This window comes from Gambusia affinis, linkage group LG21 (genome assembly GCF_019740435.1).
Source record: "Gambusia affinis linkage group LG21, SWU_Gaff_1.0, whole genome shotgun sequence".
In the NCBI taxonomy this organism is placed as follows: domain Eukaryota; kingdom Metazoa; phylum Chordata; class Actinopteri; order Cyprinodontiformes; family Poeciliidae; genus Gambusia; species Gambusia affinis.
Window position 1 is genome coordinate 6,623,171 of NC_057888.1, and position 27,181 is coordinate 6,650,351.

The following is a 27,181-nucleotide window of genomic DNA, read 5'->3' on the forward strand; positions in this document are numbered from 1 at the left end:
TAATTACGTTCTCCCTTTCTTAATAGAGGAGGTGAGGTAAAGAGCAGGGGGGAAAAAAACAAAGGACAGTTAATTTCTGATTTCCTCTGCTCATTTGAAGGCAAATTAAGTGTCAAACAGCTAATACGGAGCATATTTCATTTTATGAGCTTTTAATTTAATTCCACCGCCTCATATCACCGGAGCCCCGTTAGCTGTTCGCTGCTAACGCCTGCTTCTAGTCTAAAAACGAGGGGCCATAAATAAACATGTTTCAATTAGGCCCTTCACTGTAATAGGATGTGATTCTGTTCATTTGGTGGATGTGTCGCTGTGGCAGAGAGGAAACAAGCTGCTGGGCGTTCACCGTGTTTTTTTGGACGCCCGGTGGTGGCTGGCTCACGCGGTGCGGCGGGGGGAAGTTGACTGGATTGATGGAAGTGCCGCAGGGCCAACCCAACTGTAATTACAGGCCATAATGAAAGGTTGCATGGGGAAGTACCGCAATAATAGTCCCTGTGTACTTAGGCATATCTTTGAGAAGGCTAATAACGATTAATTCTGCACACGGTTGGGGAACTTGTCTTAAAACAATTCAATATTTCACCATAAGCCGCCTCTTGTCCGCAGTTTCCCTGGAACGGCGGCGATACATCGACTGCTCCTACTTATTTGCTTGCGTCTGATTGCAAAAAGCATTACTGAGCTCAATGCTTAAGTCCATTTACTCTTTTGGCTGCAGCTTTGCACGCGTAAAAGTTCAGCACCAGAAGACCGGGATGCTCAATTAACTCCAATTTGCCATCAGGTGGTTTCTTTAATACAACACGTGATAAGTGCTTCTTTTCACTGGGGAATTCGGTGCTGCTTTTTAATAAAACTTGCAATATTGCTTCTTCGCAATGCAAAGTCTTTACAGCTACTAGATATTGTGCTTTGCAGGAATACAACTACCCTATGAAACTTTGTTTACAAAGAAAAATCTTTCCAAAATTAACGCTTCTTAATGTGACACTCTAAAAAAAATTGAGTACAATTCCCAGAAGACTCTCAGAAGACAGGTGATTTTAGTAAATCCACCTGTGTGTAATTTAATCTCAATAGAAATACCTCTGTTCTTTAAAGGTCTCAGTGGTTTATTAGGGAACATTAGTGGACAAACAGCATCATGAAGATGAAGGAACACAGCACATGGGTCAGGGAGAAGGGGTTGGATTAGATTAAAGCAGAGTTAGGCTTTAAAGGAATATCTTAAGGTTTTAACATCTGTTGGAGGATGATTCAATCCATTCTCAGATGATGGAATGAGTACAGAGGTAAAAACCTTCCAAGTCAGGCCAGGAAACAGACGTCCGGGTGACTTTGGAGAAACTTTAAAAGTCAACGGCTCCGGTCTGAGAAGTCGTAAGAGTAAAAGACAGCATGAGAGACGGAGGTCATCTTCAACTGATGCATTTACACAACCTTGATCAGAGGCTTTGACAAGGTCAGAACAGGGTCAAACACGAAAGACGATCAAAATTATACAAAATGTCAAGAGTGGAGAAGAAAAACTATGTCCATCATTCACATTTCACTGTCCCTTTTGTGAAACATGGTGGCGGCAGCACCATGCTGTGGAGATACTTTTTTTTTTTTTTCCTTCAACAGGAATAAAACCTCAGTTGGGAAGATCAGGACAATTATTAACCAAAAAGTCCAGAAATCTAGCTTTTATGTAAGAATGGTAAAGTTATGTTGAAAGAAAACCTGCCTCTGCTTTTTTAGCAGAAACAAGAAATCTGTTGTAAGACTTTAATGTGCTTTATTTAAGAGAAATTTTCTGTTTGTTAAATTTTTATTTGCAAAAATTAACTTAAGTTACAATTACATTTTATTATGCTGGTGTATCAAAGAAAATTCCACAAAATTACAGTGAGGTTTGTTTGGGGTCTGAAAACTTTTTCCCAGTGCATTGTAAAAGGCATGACAGCGAGTTCACAGAGTCCATTTAAATGAGTTTGGCCACTCAACAGCTGCCTTATAATCATGACAAACAGTTTCCGTCAACGTCGCATGTCATATTAAACAGCTCGGAGCTTAATGGTTTGGATAAAAAGGCCTTAAGTAGCGAGGCAGAGTGCGGCCGTGTCTCCGGTGACAGCGAGCCAAGCGCACGGGTAATTCCCGTCCAAACAGAGTGACTGAAGACGGCACCGCCACGCAACCGCTCCGCCTTAATTCAATTCCCTGCCTTAACGGTGTCCCTCCGCCCTCTCCTCATTTTTCTCCCTCGTCTCTCTCCCTAACCTGCGCGCCACATCGCTCCAAAGCACTCCTGACGGATAACAAGCCCGGCTGTTTGTTTGAGCCCGTGTTGCCTGCGCGTGTTCGCCCCATTATCTCCGCATAAGCTAAATGCTAAATTATATTTGCCATTTTGTTTGCAGTGACATGGGACATCAATCACCTCCCTTTTTTTTCGTCTTTTCTTCTTTTTTTTTTTTTTAGTTCCTCCCTTTCTTCCTCTGGTGCGGCAGGAGAGGTTGAGAGGTGGGGTGGGCTGGAGGTAGGGGGGTATAAAAAATTCATTACGCTTAGTGGCACATCAGCAAGGGAGAGATATGACTCCTGGAGGAGAGGAAGGGAGGATGGGGGGAGTTGATAATGATAAAGAATATCAAACATAATGCGGCCCAAGTAGCTGCCCCATCCAATTTGTCCTCTTAGCACCATGATCGCTTCCTTCGCCTGGAAAACAAGCGCCGCAGGGACAATGAAGCAGCTTGTAGTGCTGCTTACTACTTGGATGCAAAGAATACAAATGATGAAGGTACGGTGAACAGAAAGAAAGAAGGAAAGTGCTTTTGAAGTTCTTCACTGACCCACCCAGTCACCAGTAGGAGTCACACCGACTGACCACCTTTGTCCTTAACGAGGAATAACGCCATGTTTTTACCTTACTCTATACATTTGATAGACTGAACAGTCAAGAGCCCATCTGTGTCTGTCAAAGACGGGTTGATGTTGGCAGAGCCATCACTCCCCGCTCCTCCTGACAGGGCTTGATCATGAGAACCGGGCGCGCTCCCAGGCTCCCCTCGGTCCCGCTCTCATTTTCATGTCTCTGACACATGTTCATTTGCGTCTCTGACATGCAGATCATGTTGCGCACGCACGGGGGCCGTGGCCTTTGATCCTGAGAGGCGGAGAGGAGGCTCCACGGCCAGAGGCGGAAGGAAGTTTTCGGGGCTTGATTTGTATCGGTTGTAATCAGCGATATTTTAGGGTCTGTGTTTGTGTGTGTGACCGGTTTGAGAGACTTACATATGAAGAGGGTTCACGGGCGAAGGCTCGTAGATGTAACGTCCCTGGGTGTGTCTGTCGTCAATTGGCACAGGAGGATGGAAGGTGGGGAAGAACGGGGGAGCGGCTGTGTGAAAAAGAAAAGAGAAAAGCAGACTTTCGTAAAACACTTCTTCATATTTCCATGTGAATTTCCTTAGTTAATCTAAAACCCAGCTGTAATGAAAGGCTGATGGCTATCTTTCAGTGGACCCACCCAAAACGAGAAATCATTAAATGTGCAGAGCTAAAAGTGTCCAGCTCTGAAACATTCGCAGTGGAAGTCTTTGTAAACCTGTCTTTAGCTTCAGCTGTCTTTTCATCACCTCTCAGCTGAAGTGAAACAACCCCACAGCATGTTGCAGCCACAGCCATGTCTCACAGCTGAAACGGCGTGATGTGAAATATCCTTTTTTGCAAGTAGGCCAAAATGTACGTTTGGTATAATCTGATCAGAGCGCCTTCTTCCACAGGCATGTTGGAAGAAGCTTACAATGCCTTACGTTCTTCCACTCTTCCATCAAGGGAAGGGTTTTCTGAGTCTTTCATGGTTTTAACTTACCAGTGCATCTTTTTTAAGGTTAGCTATGTGTGCTACATGGTTTGTGGCAAACTGCTAATGGGACTTCTTGTGGCTTTCTTTTTGCCAAAGCTGAGATTTGTGGAGTACAAAACTAAAAGCTGTCCTAGTTGACCTCATTCTCCCATTTGCTATACAAAAGCAAAACCATAGCATGATGCAGCCACCGCCACATTTTACTGCAGGAACAATGTCAGGGTGTTGTGAAGTGCTAATTTGCAAGGCAGATGGTGTAATAAAGGCAGTCAAGGAAGTAAAATTTTAGTCAGTTATGAAAGATGACCTTCTCCCACATTTCTGGCATTTGCTACTTGGGGCAAACCTCAACCATGGCTCCCTGTGCCTTTCTTTAAACAGTGAATTTCACCCATCAAGTTTTTCCCTAACTTGAGGATTGGATGTAGGGAAGAATGGCAGAGCAGCTGTGCAGCAAGAAAAAAAAAAAGAGAAAAAAACTTACTTTTGTAAACATTTTTTCTTAAGTCCATGTGAGACCACTCTGCTAATCCAAATCACAGCTGCCATGAAAGGCAGAGCCTGATGGCTATGTTTCAGTGGACCCACCCAAAATGAGAGCTCATTAAACGTGCAGAACTAAAAGATGCCTTGCTCTGAACTGTTTGTTGAGGAAGTCTTTCTAAACGTCTCAAGGCTGATAGAACTCAAAATAAACAGCAGTAAATAACCAAAAGAAAAGCAGCCAAACGGCACGTTTCTCACCGTGCCAAGCATAATGTGGTTTCACACAAAGGATAACATTTAAGTACAACCAATGGAACGCACCGAACGAGAACAAAAACATCCTTTTCCGGAGGCTTCTTTTTCTACAACCCTCCCCTCTCCAACCAAGATAAAACATTACAACATTTGCATAATATGTGCTCGCAAGCTTTTCTCTATTTTTACTGCTGAAATTGAAACTCTTGCACCGCAATCACACTAAAGTCCCACATGTGTGCCACTCATCGTCCAACCTTAACTGAAATCCAAAAAAAACCAACCTTGAAACTAAATCTGGATTTGGGTTCTAGAGCACCGACTTGTTCACTTCGGGATAAGTCGAGACAGGTCGAAACGAGTAGGAATCTTTCAACAAGCGCTGCCAACCTGAGTGGTGAAACTAAACAAAAAGGCCAAAGTAGAATTTCGTCTTCATTCACATCTCTTTTCCTGAAGCACGTGTCGGTTTATTGCCTGTTGCCGAGGCCAAGCTGCGTCTCGGCACCCTGAGGCAAAGCATGTGTCAACATCTGTTTAACTTCACTCAGCAAGTCTAACGCTGCTAGGTATGTGTTTTTACTTCTTGTTTTCGCCTGTAAACATTTGAGCCAAGTGGGCAGATGGCCAAACAGCGGGGGGTGCCAGGCAGTTACGCAGGAGTGGAGACCATGACAAATGCAGCTGCACTGCTGGGCAGCGCAGCAGGTGTTGATCCGGCGCTGCTTACCTCATCGTTCACTCATTTCACACGGACATTTAGTGTCAGATTGTGATAAAACACAGACAGTCGAGAGGTGATCTGGTTGATGTTGTTTGCAATCCTTCAGAATTAGGTGTAGGCATAAAGCGGGACTTCCTTAAAGAGCCAAACGAAAGAGACTTCAATGAAAAAAAAGGACGAGAAGTTGAAATCAAAGTCGGATGAGATCAGACCGAATGGAGAACCAAATGTAGAACCTGAAAACTCACTGAAGTTAAGCAAGATCTATGGATTAAACTAATTTATTTGCTTTGGAAATATTTCTGGTTGCAAAAAGCACCAAGACATCGCAAGGAAACTAAGTTCACCCATTACTTTTATTAAGGTAGCACTGTTTAAAAACTGGTGTTAGAAAGTTTCGATAGGCATGGATGTTAAGCAGCTGACTGCAGGCTAGCTACATCAGCAGATAGCCCAAGTAAGCATAAGAATTGCTATAATTTATCACTGGATCGTTCTGTCGCAACTTTCTATCATTGTAATTTCATGTCTTAGCATAGTGTTGCTACTAGTACCAAAGTTATGTTTGTTTTTGGAACTAGTGGCCTTATTTCAAAAGTAATTTTACAGAAAAGAGGGTGCAAAGAGAAAGAGAAGAAATAGCTTGAAAATTACAACCTAACATAGGAAAAGCACGACGAGAACTGTGGCCTCTCCACTGTAGGCTCTACTAATTAAGCTGCCCAGATCCCCAATGGTAGCAAAGTTTATCAAGACTTTGAAAAGCAACCGATTAGAAAAATGTGAAGAAGTTTTTGGTCATGCTGTTCCCTTGAGTTTTATCTGTGTGGAGCATAAAGTACAGCGGCTCTGCCCCACCCCCACCTGCAGCTGCTGGTTAGCTAGCTAAAGAGAGTTGCTGCACTTCCCCTAGCTTACAGTGAAAATAAGTTTGAATGTTTGGAAATATTTTTCAGAGTGAAAAACAGATAACAATAAAAAATCAACACTGTATTCAAAAACTATCCAAAAATGTAGATTTCATACTTATAAGACCCTTTTAGTGCTGTGGGTAAAAAACTTTTAGCAAGTTTTCTGCACAAACAGCTACTTCTCAAAACTGATGGAGTTGAAGTTAACGTGTCCTTTGCTTTAACATTTTTGCTCCAAGTGAAACAAATATGTCCTTCTCTTTTGAATGTCTCATCTTTTAAGCCTATTTTTGAAACCAGGCCTGCCTTCAGAGCATCAAACAGATGCAACTTGAGTATTTTTAGAAAGATATTTACAGGTTCTCTTCAGAGAGTGACTTGCAAATTTGTACAACAGGCAGCTGTAATCTTCTCAAACGTCTTAGTCTTGTAAACTGACTAACATGATAAATAGTAACACATAACTTAACTTGAACTCGGGTAGTTTTCAGGAAATATCTTTTGTTTCTGTGTTAATGCATGACTGAAATTGTTATTTAGGGTCAGTAAAACTAACTGAAACAAATATAGCAGTTTCCTTTCAAATTGGGTGCATATTTTAGAACTTAGTGTTATGATCCTGGGTTGTTTTGGAGTTTAATTTATCTATTCTAGTTTGATTATTCTGTGTTCCTAGTCTTTTCTTTGATTAGATCAGACTTGTTTCTGCAATACTTCAGTTCAGTTTTTCTTAGTGTTTCTGGTTATGTTCATTTCTTGTTCCTGGTTATTCTTACTCTAGTTTAATTATGTTTCTTAAATGTAGTCATTTTTTAGCATTAGATTTATTTTCCTGTCCCCCAGTCTACTACTCTCTCTCGCTCACTGTGCCACTTTCCCTCTCCCTATTGTCAGTCTTCCTCCTGTTCTCCTGCTGTAACTTTTCTACTTTAAAATAATTGTTTTATGATCTGCAACCATGGTAACAAGGTATTGTTTTTAGAATTGGGAGTACCATTAGTATCTCAACAGCTCAAATAATACCTAAATTGACCCCAAATCCCAAAGGAGTTGAAAAGCCGGCTTCATAAATGCAAAGAGAGAGAAGGAGGAAGTTCAAACTATTTCTTAGATCCATCATATTGGGCAAGAAAAATATCCCAGACTACATAGTCTCTCTGCCCAGCTTCCTCACCATACTGTCAGGCAGAGATTTAAAGAGGAGCGAAAAAAGCAAACAAGGTGGATTAGCTGTGCTATCAACAATGAATGGTGTCATTCAGGACATACTACTGTGAAATATTGTCTCTGCTTCCTGGATTTTGAGCTGTTAACATGACAGTCATGAGAATGTCAGTCATCAGTCAGACGTTTTTTCAGATTATTTTGAAGACCAACTGCTGTCGTAAGTAACAGTTATTTGCAACATATAAAGTAGTTTAGAATTGAACAGAATTGAATTTAGAGTCAGGGCTTAATAAAACTTATTTTGAGTCTTTATTTGTAAAGATGTGTCTGTCTTTATAATCATGCAACATTTTGTGTTGGTGTGTCCTAATAAAATACATTGAAGTGGGGAACTGGGAATGTGACATCATGTGAAAGAGTCCAGAGGGGATGAAAACGTTTGCCAAATTCTGTAACAAGTGAATGTAAAAGTTAGACAAAGTTTTAATCCAGCACTCCCAGTTACAGAGATAAGTGCTACAATCCGACTCCATGCGGCTCTGGGAAGTATCTGACCACTCCAACTCTGCTTGTTTGATGGTTTTCTCCCGATGATGTTTTTCTGGCTCAGCTCACGTTGGCTGATTTCAGAGCTGCTGCTGCTTCTAAGGGAGGGAGGGATGAGGGGAAGCTGGGATGAGCTCGTAGTAGACGAGGGCAGAATCTGATCTGTTTACTCTCCGCAGCTCCACTCGTGGGCTTTTTCGGCCCTTTTGCCTGTCAGATTTGGAAATGAAGCTTTCAAGTTTTACACCGTGTGTAGCGCGCGTCAGCTCAGTGCTGGTAAAAAATTCATGCTCTCTAATCTAGCTCCTCCCCTGCCCACATAGCAGGAACTTTGTACTAACCTCTGTCATCCTGGCCGATCGGATGGGGGGGAGGGATGACTGCAGAGATTACAAACTGTGAAATAATTTCAAAGACTCCACCTATTTGCTTCTTTGCAACACATGCTTTCATTCCCACATCCACCACTCCTCATTGAATTACCCAGACCTCTTTTGTTTATGTCTCAGGAGGCACTCACTCAGCACAGCCCACTGCATAGACCGGACCCTTTTTCTCTCTCCTTCATCACTCCTTCCCTCCCTCGCTGCCGCACGACGAAACCATTCCACTGAGGTTTATTTAAATCGTCTCACAAGTTTACTTTACCATAGCCCTGTCTAAATACAGCCTGCCACCTCTTTTACACCAGCGCAGCTCTCCATTAGCAAGGCAAACATGCTCATGTCACTGGAGGGGAGAATGTATACAGTCACAGAGAACAGAGAGCAAAGGAGAAGTGGGGGAGAGCCTCCATCCTGCAATCCATCTCCACTGTTTCCTGTTGGGACTCCTTACTGTTTACTCCAGGACTAAATTGCCCCTGCTCTTCTGGATATTCCAGGGGTATTCTGGCCCTCTGATACAAAATACAGCTGGAAGGTAAGGAGGAAGCCCAAAATGAAATGCACATCTGAGGTTTAGCTTCCCTACTGCAGCCACACACCACAGCAGCTGAAGCATTCCTTTAGAGGAAAGTAACTGTGTTGGTGTTTTATGTTTGAGGGGTTTTTTCGTCCTGGAAGAAAATGTGGTAAATCACCAATAGCATGCAGTACCTTATAAAAATATTCATACCAGTTGAACTTTTTATGGCATTATATTTGAATTTTGAAAGTCTGACACAAAGCAGTGCATAACTGTTAAATGGATAGAAAGTCCATTTAACAATTTTTAAGTCTAGGCATTCTAATCCACAAATTAATTTAGCTCTCACCTTTGACTATGCCATTCTAACCAACCTATGTGTATGCTTTCTCCTTCCCTTAAAGCTCTCGTCTGTTGGCTTCTGGTGTTTCTGGGAAGTTAATCTCAGCTTGAGGTTCAAGTCTTTTGTTCCAACTATCTTTTAAAAAAAGCATCCTCACAGAATGATTCCACCATCATCATGTTTTACTGTAGCTGTGCTTTAAAAAAAAAACCTTAAATAACTTTCCTTCTAGTTATCAAGCTACTTTGATGGCGTATTAATGTTTTGTCTTTTATGATTGTTAAATTTTTGATGTATTTCTAATTTTTAGCATTATTTCAAACATTACTTGCCTCTCATTTCAGAAACACAGAGCTCTACAAAAGCTTACACGTGTATTCAGATTTTTTAATCATATTTAAATGTTTTATATTCTCAAGAAAATGTTCGTATTTGACAAAGATAACCTAAATAAATGGGGAAAGAGCTGTTTTCAAATGATGATTTTGTTTATTGAAGTGAAAGTTATCTATGCCAAAAGAAAAAGTAATCCTCCAATTTTTGTTAAATTGATTTATTATTCATCATAAACAAAACTGATATTTTTGGTTGCAGTCAGACCAGTAGAACTGAGAAATCAGCTAAAGAGCACCAGTCTGTCAAGATGAAGATGCTAAAAGATTTCACAAAGCAACTTATAAATTTGCATTGATCAGTGTAAAAATGGTTACAAAGCAATTTTCTAAGGCGTTTGGACTCCAAATAACGAAATGAGAATCATTATCACCAAGAAGGATAGTATGGAATAGTGGTGGACCTCATCAGGAGCGCACTGACTTCAAAATCACGAGAGCACATCGATGAGTCACTCAGGAAGTAACAAAACCAAGAACATCTAAAGCACAGAATGTTTCCCTGCCACAGTTAGGATCAGTGTTCATGATTCATCAAAAGAAACAGACACGAAGCAAAAATGTCATCAGTTGGAGAGCTGCGGGATGAAATTCACTGATGAACAAAAAGAACAAAAAGTCCGATTTCAAAGTTGACAAAGAAAAAAAAACATTTATATGCTCCTCAAGACTTTTGGGAAAACATTCTGAGGTACTTTTCGGAAGGTGTGTATCATGTAGCATCTGGTGTAAAGCCACCATTTTGCAAGAACATTACACTGACATTCGAACATGGTGGAAACAAAACAAAAATATACAAATAAATAAAGACTTTTGAATTGGACTAGTCAAAGTCCATTATAAGTTGGAATAATGTGGAGCAAAATTATATTAATTCTTCATTTTTTACTCTGAGTAAAGCTGTATTTTGTACTTATACATATAGATAGATAAATATCTACGTACATATATATATAGCTACAGACATATATAGATAGATATAGAGATATCCATATTCTGATGTGTACTGGTATGTTTGGAACCAACAGGAAACTAGAGTTTTAAAAAAACACTCAATTTCCTCACTCATCAATCAGCCTTTCTCCACTCTTCCTAATTATTTTTAATTACTTTGGCTTAACTTTTTAGAACGGCACCAATTCTTTTTTTGTCAGTCTTTTACAGGAAGGGATGGAAGTTATTAAGATATGATAATAAATGGGTCTTAATGAAAGGGCAATTAGAAGCAAACTTTGACCAGACTCATTAATTCTAATTCAACACAAGCTCACCACGCTTAGGACCAAAAGCCAGCTTCTCCTTCATTAAAGAGAGGATGGTAATTGCCTTGTCCTTTATTGGACACTTGATTCATTTCAAAAGGAGGTTTAGGGATAAAGCCAAAAGCACATTATTTCCAATATCCTCATTGGTTAATCTCCACTCATAATAGCAGTGTTTCCTACAAAGGATACTCTCTGCACTTTGGGATGTATGTGATGTGATACTCGTGGTAAATTTCTGTCAGTTTCGATTCTTATTTGGGTTTTGGTACTAAAACCAATTTTTCTTCTTTTTTTCTTTGTTGTCAACTCAGCACTGGGAGATTATTGTCTCAACGGGTAAACCTGGACTCTGTCTTTCTTCTGGTAAAAGGTTCAGTGACTCTGCTCTAACAGGGTGTCACCCGCAGCCGAGGATGAAACTCTCCCCCATAAACAGAGCACTTCTCATCGACGCTCCGCTGCGAGAGCACAAAGAGCCAGTGACAGATTGTCATAAGCGACTAAGGCGGAGTGAGAAAAAAGGGCTGCTGCGGCCTGCTCCAGAGGTTTGTGAATTGCTAATGTGGAACATATGAAGCCTGCGCCGGAGCTGTGACTGCCAGATTTCATTATGCCACCTCTCTTTACCGCTCGTGAGCTCATGACTTCGGCATGCTCGTCTGCAGCGAAGGCCCACGCTTCACGCTGCAACTTTGCAACAGTTTGCACAAAGTATAAATGATTCCCGAGACTGTCTTTGTGCAGGTTTTAAGGCGTATAAATGTGCAGCTCTTGTTGCTCCTTATTGGAAGTGAAAGCAAGCAGGAGTTTATGACTTCGCCCTGCAAAAGAGGAGGGACTTCTTCCTGGCGCCTGCTGCAAAAGATGTTCCCATGAGGCAGATAAATCAGAGGCTCCCCTGTATATTATTTCTTTCTAAACTTTGGATTGAGTGGATGAATGTTGTCATTATTATAAAGCAAAATTCAAATAAACATGTGTCAGGTAGTATTAGTCATGCTTGGCATCTAAAAGCAGAAATAGCTGATATGTCTGATACATAAAATGTTTACAACAGTATAATTTTTTATTTGTTTTTTTATATAGATATTTCTGCAACGCAAAAAAACATGGAGAGAGAAAAACTTATATAACTTTATAAATAATTGCTTTAACTGAGCGTACCTTCAGTGCTAAAAGGAATTTAAGGCAAACTTTTGCCAAATTGTTCCTCGTGCTCATTTACTTTGGTGACAGGATATACGATGTAAGGACAACATATGACTGTGGTACTTGTGAATGTTGTGATGATGATGATAATATTGAATATTATTAAGATACATTTTCGAGACCATCAGCCGAAAAACTCTTTGCGAGCAATAGTATCTCAGCAACTGCAAAATATGCATCTAATGTGGGCATCAAGGTCAGTGACTGTCCATGCAATAAATCAATTAACATTCCAGATTTACACTTGAAATATAATATCCAAGAAATTATTGCATCCAAGCAAATCTGGCAGTATGAACTTAACAGCATAAAGCAGTTGTGTGGGTAAGCTTTTATTATTTGCATAACCAGGTTTTTTTTTTAATATGAATAAATATGCATTTCTGTAAAAGAAATACACTCATTTTATCAATTAATTAATTTAATGAATAAAAAGTAATGAATAAATAAATGGATGAATAAATAAGCTTGAAAAAAACTCAAGAAGTTTTCATTCAAAAGAAGTAACTGAAAAAAAAACTTTAGGATTCCAAAAGTTGCAGTAACTTCCCGGAAAAAAAAACAATTGATTGTGGTTTTATTTTCATTAATTAGCTAGTTGTAAGAAGACAATGTGCTGTATAGAGATGAGAATTTGTTTTAATATAAAGTATATCATTTCATACCTTCTCTTCAAGCTTTGTTTCCATATGCCAAACAAACAACAATACCACAAGGTGGCAGTAATGGACCAAGTTGTTTTCTAAGCACCATAGTCTCCTTTAGAGCAGGTCAGTAAAACTAAACATCATCATTTGTCCGGTATTGTCATTCTACTTTTATTTAGAAAGAAGCAAAATACCTCCAATGAGATGAAAAATGTCTAAGGTCACATTTGCTACCAAAGTTAGCAAAATCACATATGCGGTAATGCAGCTTATTTTGTATCTGAGGGCATAGAACTTGTGGCAAGAAGACTCAGTCCAAGTGTTTAATCTAATCAAATTGAAATAACATTTTTAAAATAAAAACAGAAAAAAGACAAGCTACTAGAAGCTACTTCTAACATTAGAATTCCTTAGGAAAACAGCTTTGTATTGACTCCGAACCTATTTTAGTAACTTTAATGAGCACTAATGTGCAAAAGTAGGTGTGAATCCTTTTCTACGTACACTTGTTATTTGTGTATATGTACATGCAGGGAGTTTCAGTATAGACGAAATATTCCGATCACGATGGACTAATTATCAAGATTAACATAAGATTTTTGGTTGAATTTTCCATCTACAGTCACCAGGTGGCAGCAGAGAGGTACACTTCGCACTCAACTGTAAAACCCTAAAAAGACACAACGGAACAACTTCAGTTCCAGGTGTGGTTCAATTCAACCTTTCACCAGTTCGTTCTTCGGCAATTTTTGTCTTTTAATATCCGATGTTTATGGGAACAAAAGGGACCCAGCTGTCTTGGGACATGCACCACCTTGGGGACATTTTGTACCTGCTTTGTTCAAACTTGAACTTCCACCAAATAGGGCAAATGTTGACATATTAGAGATTCTAATTTGATCTGAATCAAATTTTTGGATCTTGGAATGAAAATACAAAAATAAAAAAACTGAAACATATTGCTCCCAAAAAATCTGGGACAATGAGAAAAATATTTTTAGAAGTTTTGTCAGCTCTAATGACCTTTTTGAAGCATTTGTCAGACAGAAAAGTGGGTTCTGAGTGAGGGGGAAAGCATGCAGCAAAAGTCATCGGGCCAGGACTTAAACCTGTGACGGTCGTATCGAGGACTAAGGCTGCCATACATGTGTCAAGCTTTGCCCCCACGGGGGTCTTTGTTGTGTACATACAGCATGTCATATTTGCTGGCAATAATGCCTGTATACATCATGTATGCGTGCCTAAACTACAAAACAACAGAAGTTTTTGATTTCACTTTCCTTCAAAAGAACGGCTCTGGGCCTCTGATCACTGTGATGCTGAAAAAGGATGGAAACTCCCAGAAGGCCATCAGGAGAAGCAGTTTGGAAGCTGCCTCTCTTGTGACGCCAAATTCCCCCTCTCTGATCAATCCCCTCTCACCCCGCCTCTCGCCATGTTTGTTTACACTGAGACCTCAAGCTGTTTGGACATGTAAATAACACTTTAAGAGACTGTTTAGCTAAGCTCAATGGGAGTTGCTGTTGACTTTTGGAGCGCTTTGCCTAATTACAGGTCCCAGATTGTTTCAGGTCTAATGGCCTAATTACCACTGTATAAATTAGCCTAATGCTCATGCTGTGCAGAGATTTCTCAGCTTGCATTGCAAAGAAGGGGCACTGCAATACAGATAAGAACAAGAATTTAGTCAGCAAAGATGGTATATGGAGCGGAAAAGAAAAGTAGCAGAGAGGTTAAGCAACAGAGGAGTGCTGAGCGTTGGCTTGCCAATCTGTCTGCCATTCATCATATGCACCAGGCTGGCAGATCAAACTCTGCCCTTCCTCTATAAATCAATAGTTCTTTCCTTTTTCCGCTCTGCTCTTCTACCCGTTCGCCCTGAGTCTTTTCTCTCTTCGTCAGTGGCTCTCACACCCCTAAGCACAAACAGCCTCTGTCGGTGAAAGTAATTAACATGGTGCAACAGAGAAGAGAAAATGAGCAGTAAAAAGAGAAACGATAACAGGCGGCTTTCTGTTCAAGTATACATTCCAAAGCTTCTCACTGTCACAAGCAATTTGTCTGTCTAGACTGAACAAGGCGGCCGATGCCCAGACATTCTGCTCACGGTTCTGCAAGTTGATGCATATTTTTGCTCTTGAACTTGTTGCTCAATCAGTTTTGAATACTTAACTATGTCCTGCAACAAGAATGTTGATTTAAACTAAATCCTAAAGGTTTTGAAGAAGAGAATCACCAATAATTTATGTTCATGCCAGCAGGACTTTTAGTATTCCCGGGCATTCCAGCATCTGCAAGACATTTACTATCTAGTCCATCTCAACAAATTGCACACTAGCACAAGTTTTTCTTGACAGAACGCGGCTCTTCCAGGGGGCCCCCAGCACGATTCAACTATTTTTTCTTCCTCTCTCTCTCCCACTGGTTCCCATATGGATCCGTGAGTGAAGGGAATTTAAGAGGGGCCTCTGTCTAGCTCCAATCTATCTCCTGCATTTGCAGAATTTGCCCCAGATTGGGATAAGCTGGGGAACAGAACAAAGAGCTGTGCACCTTCGCCGCCCCACCACGCTCCCACCCAGCTGGGGGAACAGACGCAGCAGTTTAGTAGCTGAAACATTTCACTACACCTCTATCCACGTCCCAACTTTATCTTTTACATCTGTCTATCTCCCGTTCTCCAAACTATAATAACTCTGAGGCAAAGAGGGAGTTGATTTAAACCTCAGTTCGACTCAGGAAGACTGCAGTACATGCTTTTTCCTTCCACTACTACTCTGTTCTTTCTAGTAAAAAAAAAAATACCACCTACTTCAGGGATTAAATTTTTTAGGAAGAATTTAAAAGCTGAGGTCACAGATAAAAGTCTGCAGACATTTTTAACTACTAAAAAAATATCAAGATTAAGTAACTATGTAAGAAATTCTCCAGATTAAGTGTCTGCAACATGCAACATGCAGGTCCAGATCCACAATTGGCTCTTTTGACCCTCCAAAGTGGCCCTTTTAGAAAAAAAATTATATATACTTGAGCAATGCTTTAAATAGAAAAGTAATAAAACAGCTAACTGTAGCAATATTTGCATAGGAATTCCACATCAGAACAACATCAATTCTACAAGAAATCCAGCAACTCAGTTCTAGCTCCTGTGGAGCAGAAAGCCTGGTTAAATTAACAGCTTGTTATAATTGTGAAGGTGTAAATATTTTGTGCAATATGAACCTCTTACCGGCCCAGTCTAACCTACTTGTGACTTGAATTTGGATAAACTTGTAAAATCCAAATATTTTCCTTTTGCCCTCAGTCTACTACCATGTTCTCTACCCCCTTTCAAGCATTAGACAGAGTCTGCTCTGGTCTCAAGGGGTACATGGCCATTATTTTAGCTAACAAAGGAAAGTGTGTGTCACAGAGTAAAGACCAGTGTCACAGCAGCAGGCAGACAAATGGCTTCTAGGCTCTGCAGGGCTAGATATGGTTTGACGCCCTTTGAACCAATTAGATCGTATAAATACCACAACATCTGGAACTCTCTGATTCTCCTTCTATTCCCCTCTCAGTGGTGCTTCTATTCATGTCACCTTACCCTCACTTTCACCCTGTTTCTAACTCTACTTCTTCTAGCTAATCCAGCCTCTCAATATTCAAGGCACATCCTCCTGATCTCTCCTCTTTCCCTCCTCACGGCATCCAAAAACAAGGACAAAGTTGTAATCCATTTACTGCTCTCTTGTCAACAGTTTCCACCCAAATAATCCGAAAAGACGTACGACTGGGCCCTAGATACTGTCAGGGGACAGAAAGGCAAGAAGAGGCAGAATGCACTAGAGGGTAAGAACGAGAAAGAGCCATTGAAGAAGAGGAAGGAGCAAAGAGAGCTTGAGTATAAGCAGGAGGAACTTGTGTCCCAGGGATTTGAGTCTTGGTCACGCAGGTGGTACCCAGGGGCATTCCTCTGACTCGAACAGAGAGACAACCTTAAAGAGGATTAACCCTTCCGGGGGGCTTTAATAAGACCTGAAAGTGCTGGGCACCAGAGAGCCAGGCCCGACTGAGGTTCGCTGGCCTCGCATCCCAGCGGTTGAGGCGCTCGTGCAGCCCCCGTGGCCTGCAGCTGCCCGCTCGCAGTGAGCTACATCAAAGCGCCCGTCTGGGAAACGGGAAGGTGGAAAGGCAACGCGTTGGAGCGAGAGAGGCGGGAGGAGGGATGGAGGAATCCCTTATCTCCTCCTGAGAGGATGCTGCTCTGTGGTGCAAGATTGTCTGGAGCTGCCACCTGTCCCAGGCATCTTTGAAGGCAACACTAAAGCCTGTGATGGGCCTGACCTCCTTGAGCTCCCATTCTTTTATGTCTCTCTTCATTTTCTGCCTTGTTACACCCCCTCCCTGCTCTTTCCTTTCATTCTCTCACCGACTCTTCGTCTTTCCCCTCCAACTCAGCCATTTGCCTTTTCTCCAGTGATTTCTTACATTTCACCAGCCTGGTAGAAACATTTTAATTACACTGCGCTCATCAGCCTCCTCTCCATGTTGAACAATAAGCACTCGTGGCCCTCCAGAGACAAGAGCCAGATACGGGTTGTTCGCTGTAGGAATAAGGGTTCTTATCTTCACCACAGTAAGAGAGAAACGGATACAGAAAAGGATGAGATTTGAATAGAAGAGAAACAAACATGTTTATTCTCCCTCATCTCAGAGGTGATTATCCTGCTAGAGGCTAGAAGGTAAACTTAATGAAGAGCTGGGCATTTTAGAGAAGCCCCCTTCAGCGTTTGCCGTCGTTGTTTTTTGTTGCCAATTGCAGCTCATTTTCTCTTTGGAATGACAAGACAAATCTTCATTTTAAGTCTTTTTGTTCTTACTTGCTTCTGCAAGTTGACTGATTAACCAGCCACACACAAAAGCAGTTCAATGTACCAACAGTCGTTGCGGCGATCCAAGGAAATGCAGACCATGCCTTTGGAGCGCCTCTAGCTCTTGTCTTAATTCTTTTTTAGCCCCTTCACATTTAATCTTTTCATTGTCGATGAGGGCCGCCATTACTCCAAGATATTAAGTTCACACGTATGAGCCTTGTGGCGAGAGCACCACATGACCTTAAGACAGTATGAGAGTGCATTCCCGGAGCACTTCATACTCTGCTTAACCCTCTTAAATCATCACGCACTACAAAGGGGGCGAAAGCATGTGAGAATATTGCCTATCTTACAGCATGAGATGGCTCTAATAAGCTATATAAAAGGGGATCATCTGATTATCCCTGGCGCACTGGACCAAGGGGCCACAGCAGAGCGTGGGCCTATGTTGTTCTTTCTTGATGAAAGGAGGTGGATGGAAGGGATCCCTCTCCATCGCCTGCAGTCTGCCTGAGGCTTCTCTGTGCCTGCGCACCACTGGGGGACTACGCCGAGCCACCGCGCTCAAAAAGCCAATATTGAAACAATCACAAAGACAAAAACTTACCCTTGAAACAGGCACGTGTCCTCTCACCCCAGGCTGTCCTCCCTATTCCCCCAGTCCTTTAGGGAAGGGAGGGTGTTTGAACCTGCTTCCGAGCCAGTTGTCACATTTAAACTGACAAGAGACTGGAAAGTTTGTTCTTTGAGTTCAAATAAATTATCAAGAGACAAAGAATCTTTTTCTTGTTCTTCGCATGTATACACACATTGTTGCTTTGAAATTTTACAGTCTTCTTACCTTAAATTTGCAACCCTTTGTCACATTACAGCAGAAAAGATTTTATGATAGACCAACACAAAATAGTTCAAACTTGTGAAATAGAAGTTTGGCTCCTAAAATTCTGCACAAAAACGTAAAGAGTGACATGCTTTTGTATAGACAAAAACATGTTTATACAAAAACAAGAATATGCCCCATGTGTGTATTCAGCTCCTGAATACACACATCATGTGTGTGTGTGTATTCAGCCCCTACAAAAAAACAATCAGCTATAATAGCAAAAGTCAGTTTTACAAAGTTTTGACTAAGGGAATTTGAAAACCACCCAATCCTGGCTTTGGACCAACTTCCCTGATTCACGTGAAGGAAAGCATCCCGACAACATAATCCTGCTACATTGAAAGACAAATCACATAAAATCACAAATTATTGTGAAGTGGATCACATTGAGTTTGTGACAGTTTATACACTTCTGTGGTCACACACATTTTGATATTGAGTCTGGCAGAAGAAAGAGCTAAATCGACCTGAGATAACTGATAAACAACAGTTTAGTGTTCAACAAAAAAAAAAAATCACCTACATTGATCGCACATGTGACGTGTATGATCCATGCAACAACCACCTTCTGCTGAACTCTTAGAGCACAGTTGCTGTGATACATGTGAAGATTTCTTTGGGCAAAACGTTCTTACTTTCACTGCCTCTAGCTTAGCTCAGTGGGTTTCTGGGATCAGTCAAGGACGGCAAGGCTTTGGTATGGGGGATTAAGGCCCTGGCAGCAAGATATGAGCTAGATCTATTAAGGAGCTAATTTGTGCTGATAGGCAGGCGGCCATCACAGCTTGAACAAACTTAAAGTACCCATTCTAGCCCTATCAATGACCTACTGTGTCAGTGATATGGTAAAACCCCAAAACTGACATATCTTCAGTTCCATAAGTACTTTCCTTTTACTTTTATCTAACTCCCCTCCTTTCATTTAAAAGTCTCTAGGGTTTCAGTGCAGCAGCAACAATGTCCATGTCATGCTAGGCTTGGCAAACATGGAAAAAGAAGGAAAGACTTTAAAGACGAAGATCTCCTCGGAGGAAGAAGAGATGCTTCGCCAGCAAATGGGCTCTCTGTTGCTAAACGACCACTGGCCGGCTAATCGGGGCACAATGTAAACAGATGTCAGCACTGTGCACTGCATTCATGCTTCCCAACAATTAAGATTTTAAGAAAGACTTTTTTTCTCATTAATCCTAATCTCTGTCCTTTTCTCCTTATCCCACAGCAAAGCTGTATGTATTAGCGCTGTGGTAAGAAGGATAGGGACTCTTATCCAGTGTTTGCCCAAGAAAAGCAGCTAAGACTCAGGCATCACCACGATTAGCTATTGCTAACAATAGAAGTAATGTTTCCTTGGTGCCTCCTCTTCTGCTCTGAAGTGGGTGTAAAAAACCAGAGTAAACACAGTCTTAGGCCGAGGACATAAGAGGAAAAGGAGAATGCAAGTCTGGGTGAATAGCAGAGATTTCCCCCCGAGGATAAACCCCTCTCCTTTTGCTCTCCTCTCGTTTCTCAACTCCCACACCTCCCAGAGCTTCACCACCATGTTAACGACCCAGTGGCCAGGTGTGGCAGGGCTGCAGGTGCCATCGCATTTAGCCACATTAAGCACTGACACACAGCAGCGCTAAGAGTAATCGGATTTACCTGGATGTCTGCTGCATGGCATGTCGCTCCCTGCAAGCGCAGCACAAAGGCTTACCGCCCCCTCTCCATCACACACGGGCAACGCACACACCTGGGATGAATTTAGGAGACCCTCATAGTAAGAGCTGTCTGTGCGTGCACAAACCCAAACAGTGGATTTTTACAACTCGTGGTGCAGGAGTGGCGACAGATGCTGCAGGTCTGTGGTTCAAAGTACATGAATGAGGTGAGGAAGGGGCTGGGGGATTGCAAAGGTTTAAGGGGAGCCCTTTCCTTCTGCTGACCCTAAATATGGCGAAACCCCTGGAGACCAGGATGTGGTACTGGGTTCAATCAGACAGAATGGGACCGCCTTGGGATACCCACTCATGTCCTCAACACCTGAGGCCAGAAGGAGGTGTTTTACGCAGCAATGCTCTCATCTCAGATCATAAGTCTTCCTTAGCACAGGAAACATCATAGGAGCATCAATGAAAAACACCAGAAGCCATTCAGACTTTGTGGTTTTAAAGGTGAAATGCAGATATTTTCTATTCTCAATGGTGTTATTTTCAATTGCAACACATTGCTTAATGGGATTATTTGCAATTTTGACTTTAAGACAGGAAATGTTTTATTCGGTTTTTACTGTTTCTGAAAGCACTATAAGGAATACACAGAGCTGATCTCGAGCCACACTGAATCCTTTTTAAAGTCTAGAGAAAATCTGGGTGGATCATTTTTATATAGTTTCATGTACATTTCTGAACTAGCTTTAGAGTAGGGTTTGTAAACAACCCAAAATATCTTGGGATGGGAGGGTGGGATAAACTTTGTTTTTTTGTAGTCAAGCAGTGTTTATTCTACTAGGTGTTCCATACTTACATAATGCCAGATGACAAACTTAAAAATTTATTTGCTTCTTTTGTTTGAACGGATTAATTTATTTTAAACAAATTTGATTGTGTGATTGATTGCCATTATTATAAATATTCTTCTCAGAATCATTGATTTAATCTGAAATTGGTGCTACTCTTTATTTTTCTTTCCTATGAAACATACCATTATCTAGAGAGCCATTTTTCCGGAGAAAGATAGTGATGAAATCTTTGCATTCGTGTGTGCACAATTTTTATTTTTACCCAAAGAAGGTACTCCATACTCAATGATTCTCCTGCAAACTCTTTTATTCTCTCTTTTTTATATAATTTTTTCAGCAATCCTTACTTCAGGATGAGGGATTGCTGCTTAGTGATTAGTGGTTATGAATTTGACCCATTTCTCTTGTAAAGTGACTTGAGATTACATTTGTTGTCAGCTGCTGCTTAAAAATACATTGAACTGAGCTGAATTAGTCTAAAACGAGAACTTAAAGATAAGGCTCTGACTCCGAAACTGCACTCGACCTGCAGTTTCCATGTTTCCATGGTAGCTACATGACGTGTGGCAAACCACTTGAAGAGCGTACATGACTTGAATCAAGATAAAACTGGCAATTGAGATAGCTCAAAACGATCAAATAATTTAAAGAAAAGTGGGCATGAGGGTAAGTGAGAAGATTTTAGTATTTAGCTGAACAAATATGATTAAAAAAACCCTCATATTTTGGCTGCAGAAGAAGAAAATGTGCAGAACACCAAAAGCGTCTTAGAATGCAACTTGATGCTCTGCCCTGCTTCGTCAAGCCCCTCGCATTCAGTCACAAAGAAATTCTCTTGAAGCTTCATGGCCCCTTTGACTTTTCATGCTGCTTTTGAACTCTCCATTTCAGGCTGTGACTTTTCCGCATGACCCCAAGCCTCGGAGTGACCTCCATCCCCCCTTTTTATTCTGCCCCTGCCGTCTCCCTCCCTGCGCCTGCAGCGGTCTGGAACCACCAGAGCTCCTTCACACATACCCACACTCGTTCATAAAATGAGAAGTGGCAGTGTTGCTGAGTTAGGTCAGGATGTAATGTGCAGTAATGTTCTGCCCTCGAGGCTCCTGTCCAAAGCACCATCGCCTGGTTTTAAGTAACCTTTCCCTTAAAGAGGCACCTTGGTGGCTCTATTCTCAGGCACCCAACCACAAGGGAGTGCAGGCTAATGAAGTGGTTAAATAAATAGAGTTCTGTTGGAGTCTGGGGTTCGGTGGAGTTTTTCATTAATGTCAACACTTTAAAATTCTCCTGTCCAACCCTGTCTGACCCAATTCGAGGGCAAAATAACCAAACTTAACGAGTAATCACATCAAATCTTTGTCTTGCGGCTACAATGGCTGCCAAATTAACCTCCTAATAAGACTCTTAAAACATTTATCCCCCCTGCCTTTTCTTCCAGTGTGCACACACAGCTTTGCTTTTATCTAACTACAACTGTTTACCTCACCTTTGCTTCAAATTATCTCCACCATCTCAATTGGACCAGAGCTCTCCCCTCACCTCCCTACTCCAGGGCTTCGTCTCCTTCCCTTTCTCTTACACAGCCTCTGAGAGAGTCCCAGAGAGAGAGAACGAGCCAGAGTAGGGGGTGCTGAGGTTTGACTCGGCACTGCTTTGGGGCTTTGAAGTGTGCGTTGATGAGAGAAAGTGGAGTACTGTGTTCAGACAGGTCCCTAATGAGGGAATTAAGAAGCTACGCTGGCCTGTTCCCCATACTAACTTCCCAGGAACCAAACATTGCAAGCGAGCGTGCATGTGTTTGCAAGTGTGTGTCTGTGCAAGTCTCAGAGAAGGGCTAATCTGTCAGACTTAATCAAGCGCCTAACAGTCGTGCCTTTCACCTACAGTAAGGAAGCAAAGCTAGCCTCAGCATTTAGAACGCTACAAACGTGCCCTTGAGCTGTAAAGTTTCCTAAGTTCCCAACTTTTGGAAGGCCTGTGGACTTACGGTAGTGTGAGTCTAGGTAGCCGTTGCGGGGGTCCATGGCAAACAGCGTGCCCCTGTATGGCAGAGCATGGTCAGACAGATGGGGCAGGGAGCCGTGCAGCTCCTTCTTGAGCAGGGACGGGCGTTCCTCTGTGGAGGTGGAGGGTTCCTCATTCACAGTTCTGTCGAGGGCGCCGGGCGTCTGGGCCTGGGAGCTAATGGCATTGCGTCTCTCACGGTGGTACGGCGTCCCCGAACTCTCATCTTCTGCCAGAATGAAGAAACACAAGGGGAAATGGAGAAAAGTGATGTTTCATGTTTCACTATGTCTGGACAACATGGTAAGAAACAGATAAAAACAACCAATCAGAGCCAGAAGGAGGGTCTTAACGCCATCAATTAGGATTGTGTATGTGCTGCTCAAATCCCCCCCCTGCTCTCTGCTACACTACAGCTTCTTAAAGATAGCTAAGAATGATCAGTCTAGTTAGCAAAGCCGCGGGTGATGGCGGGTAAATGGTTTTCCTGGAACACTAAGTTGCTTCTCCACCATTAGCAGACTGAGCATTATGTACACTGCGTTGATTGACAGCACTAAGAGCTTCCGCGTGGCTCTGATTGGTTATTTTTGAGATGGAGTAGTGCATTTTTTCAGACAACAATAGTAGCACTAAGCAAAAGCGCAGAGCATTCTGGGTATATATATGTCAAGGTTAGCCAATCAAATTTATGAGCTGAGCAGACTCAAACTTTCCCCAAATGGAAAAAGAGCCTACTGAAAGAATAAATTTGGCATTTTTAGAAGCAGACTTTAAAAGAAAAGGAAAGCATTTTAAGCTGTATGAGCATCCCCCTCACCATCAGTTCTTAACAGAATGTTTTTTGTCTAAAGAGAGAAAAAAAGAGAGACATGGGGTCTTTGTACGATCCTCAGCATGCCATGTAATCGGGATGAAGGTGAAGCTGAGCTCAGAGCCTTAACTCCCCCGAAAAGACGTGGTCTTTGACCTTTGGCATGGCCTCTGAACTGATGTGTACAAAGGTCAGCTAACCTTCTGGTATTAGCATTAGTCCTTTCTGTAGTTTGATACTTTCTCTAAAAGTGCCGTGGCATGTCTGGGACTCTATTATTTCAATTTAAATTAGATACATTTACAAGGAGCAGATTTTAAAAGCAAATTAACTCTGATAATTATCTTTTAAGGAAGACATAAATAGTCATAGTTCAAGAATTCTCACAAGCTGTTACACTTATGAACACTCCAACATTGATGAGGCTCATCTTCAAAATGGCATAAGGTAAAATCCAAGAAAACAAAGCTGCTTGACAAGCTTTTAGTTTGCGTTTGCAAAGCAGCCAATCCAGGAGCGTCATTTATTTTCTTTGGTACTGATTGGCTCTAATCCAAAGAACAGACTGTTGGCGTTTACTTCTACCTTAGTCCCAAGACAGTTTCCACTATTAAAAAAACTAAGTTAAAAAAAGACAGTTTTCACTGTGCATATTAATATATCTTAAAATAGCAGTTATAAGAGTTTTAAGAAGGGATCTCAATCATCTGCAGATTTCAGCTACTTGCTGTTGACTGTAATTCCCAAACATCGTAAACACCAGGGGTCCAATGTCTGCAAAATATTGACAATTGATCATTTTTATGATTAGTAGATTAGTTTGTAAAAAAAAAAAAAAAATAACCTGCCTTAGAATTTGAAAAGCAAGAAATATTTAAAAGACTTAAATAACAATAACATGAACAAGTAGTAAAACCTTTTAACTTTACTTTTTCCCCTAAGCAGCATTCACCAGCTTCCAGTAAATCCCCCACATGTTCAGCCCTTCTTTTAAGTTAAAGTGAGTTCATCATTAAGGGTGCTGGTCATCAATGCGCTCCAGCTTTCCTTTCCCAACATTAATGTCCCTCACTGAGAACCTGGCAAAATGCCCCTCTACTGGCGCCAGAGGTTCTGTAGTATTAGCAGCCTTCCCCCACAATCCGCTGCAACATAACAGCAATCCAACTGCCAATTAGAAACAGGGCAGAGGGCCAGATGAAAGAGCGCCACCTTAAGCACTGCAGAGAGTTGCCACTTCACAGAAAAAAAGAGAAGCAATCAGAAAGGACTAGAGAATGAGATTGAAAGAGGCAATGAGAGAGCAGGAGGAGCAGCTCGAGGGGTCCCGCTTTTTATTCCCCTCACTCTCCCACATCCATTACCTGCATCCGGGGCCAGCCGTGCCCTGGCGCAGCCCTGGCAGAGGATTCAAGGATTCCTAATGCGGAACTGACAGCCGGAGAGAGGCAAGTCACTCTCATCCGCGGGAAATGACAGTGTCAGTTATGATATAAGTATTTAATCCTATACTGCACAGCCAGTGATCTTATTAAGGGGAATAATACAACTTATACGGTTAAAGCTGGATTAATAGGTCTGCGCTTGCAAAGCGCAATATTAACATAAAGGGATTTTGAAATTGGGTTCATCTCCTGACATGGATTGAGGAAGTCGGGACTGTAGACTGTGTAGGAGAGGGGAGACCGTGCACGTAGCTGTGTGCAGCGCGGCTCCTGCTGTGTACTCCCAGCACTTCCATATGCAGAAAATCTACAATTCCAGCTGCAAAAGTAGACTGGCTGCATATTTATGAGCTGGGTTTTCCATTTTATTATATTTTAAGCAGACATTAAATCTTTTATATAAATAGATTCATCAGAGTGTGTTTGTGAGCTACAGGAGTTACAGTTTAACCGCTTGGTTAAAAGAAAGGCTTTCTAGTTTGTTTAGATTTTTCCTCGTTACTCGCAACTTTCTTGTTCTTCAGTCGTGACCCCCACCGCTATTCAAACATAACAAGTGAGGTCAAGCGGCAAACGGTTCAATCACAGCACTGTCACACTCCACCCTCCATCCCCCGAGGAGGAGGGTTCATCATTCCACCATATACCACCTTCAGGGGCTTCATTACAGCAGTTCATAGAACCTTAAATGGTTAAACAAACACTCTGCAGCACAAGGGGCAATTAACTCCTTGACGTCTTGGTGGAACAGACCTGCTCTCATTCACGGATTTCTCTTGTGTGTTGCTTCTGGCTGCTGAAGAAAACCTTTTGTACCAGTGTAACATGTTGAGAATCTGTTAAACATATGTCAACATCCTCAAAAATCAAACCTTTTCTCAATCAGTGAACGCAAAACACAACCCCCTTCAATGTAGAGATTGTTTCTACTGAGGGAGAAAAACCATGTTTTCACTGTCAGTGTGATGTTTAAAAAGAAGTCTAGATGAAGAACAAAGCTGTACAAACAGTTTTGCAAAAGGAAATTGTTTAATCTAAAGGGAAATGTAGGTTCATTCAGAGTGGCACAAAATACCATCAGTTTGCTCCTTCACAATTTCATACGTTAGGAGCTTTAATTGCTTCTTTTCAGCAGAACAAAAGGAGTCGTCTGCCACAGGACGTGAACTCATACTTGATTTAGAGATGAATTGTTGAATTGGTGAGAGAGTGAACTGACCTGAAGCCAAACTTGGTAGATAATAGGAAACAATGAACATATTGAAGCAAAGCTGCTCTGCTTCCAACTTTTGAGCTGTAAACTTTTAATCGTTAACTGACCCGTGCCAATAGAAATAAACACCACAGGTTTAACAGTTCCACAAATTAAAACTCATATCTATAAACAACCCCAATCAATCTGAGTCAAGACCTACTTTGTATCCAATATCTTGCTGACCTCTGTTGTAGAGAAATATAATTTTTACTGTTAACAAAGTGCATTAAATATAGGATCCTAGAAATGGTTTTATGGTCACTGATTGCATGATGGCCATTATGAGAGCTGTTAATGAATCTTAAAAAGATGTTGAAGTTGGCTAAAACTGGAGTCGGCAAGGAAAAACTTTACAAAAACCAGGGATCGTATATCAACCACATATCTTTTACCAGCACATCTGATGAAGACAGAGCAAACATGAATGTATAAAATTTTTATACGTTTACCATGCAACCTTTTTCTAACTTCGGCCCAACAGATCCTTTCCCTTTTCCCTTCATTCATTTTAGATTCTTCTTTTATTTCTTCTCTGTTTTCCCATGGTTACTGCATCCAGTCCTCTACCAGTTTGCAGGTCTATTCAGTACATAACACAAAAGCAGCAGGCCGGTCCTCTGTGGACCAGAGGAAAGCATGCCTTAAAAAAAAAATACTGAAAAAAAAAGAACTAACCCGCTCTCTCTCTCTATGGTGATTGAATTTCTTAACATC

The 27,181-nt window shown here is 41.5% G+C and overlaps 1 protein-coding gene across 3 annotated transcripts in view; it reads right to left on the minus strand.

Annotated features, from left to right (window-relative positions):
• Positions 1 to 27,181, minus strand: part of gli3 (GLI family zinc finger 3) — a 119,594-nt gene that overhangs the window by 48,758 nt on the left and 43,655 nt on the right. For 2 of the 3 annotated variants that reach the window (XM_044104629.1, XM_044104631.1), the window contains exons 3-4: positions 22,937 to 23,182; positions 3,286 to 3,391 (exon numbers count right to left, since the gene is read on the minus strand). In XM_044104629.1, coding sequence (XP_043960564.1) covers positions 3,286 to 3,391; positions 22,937 to 23,182 — 352 coding nt within the window. The remainder of the gene's footprint in view (positions 1 to 3,285; positions 3,392 to 22,936; positions 23,183 to 27,181) is intronic. The other variant, XM_044104630.1, reaches the window with a different exon arrangement.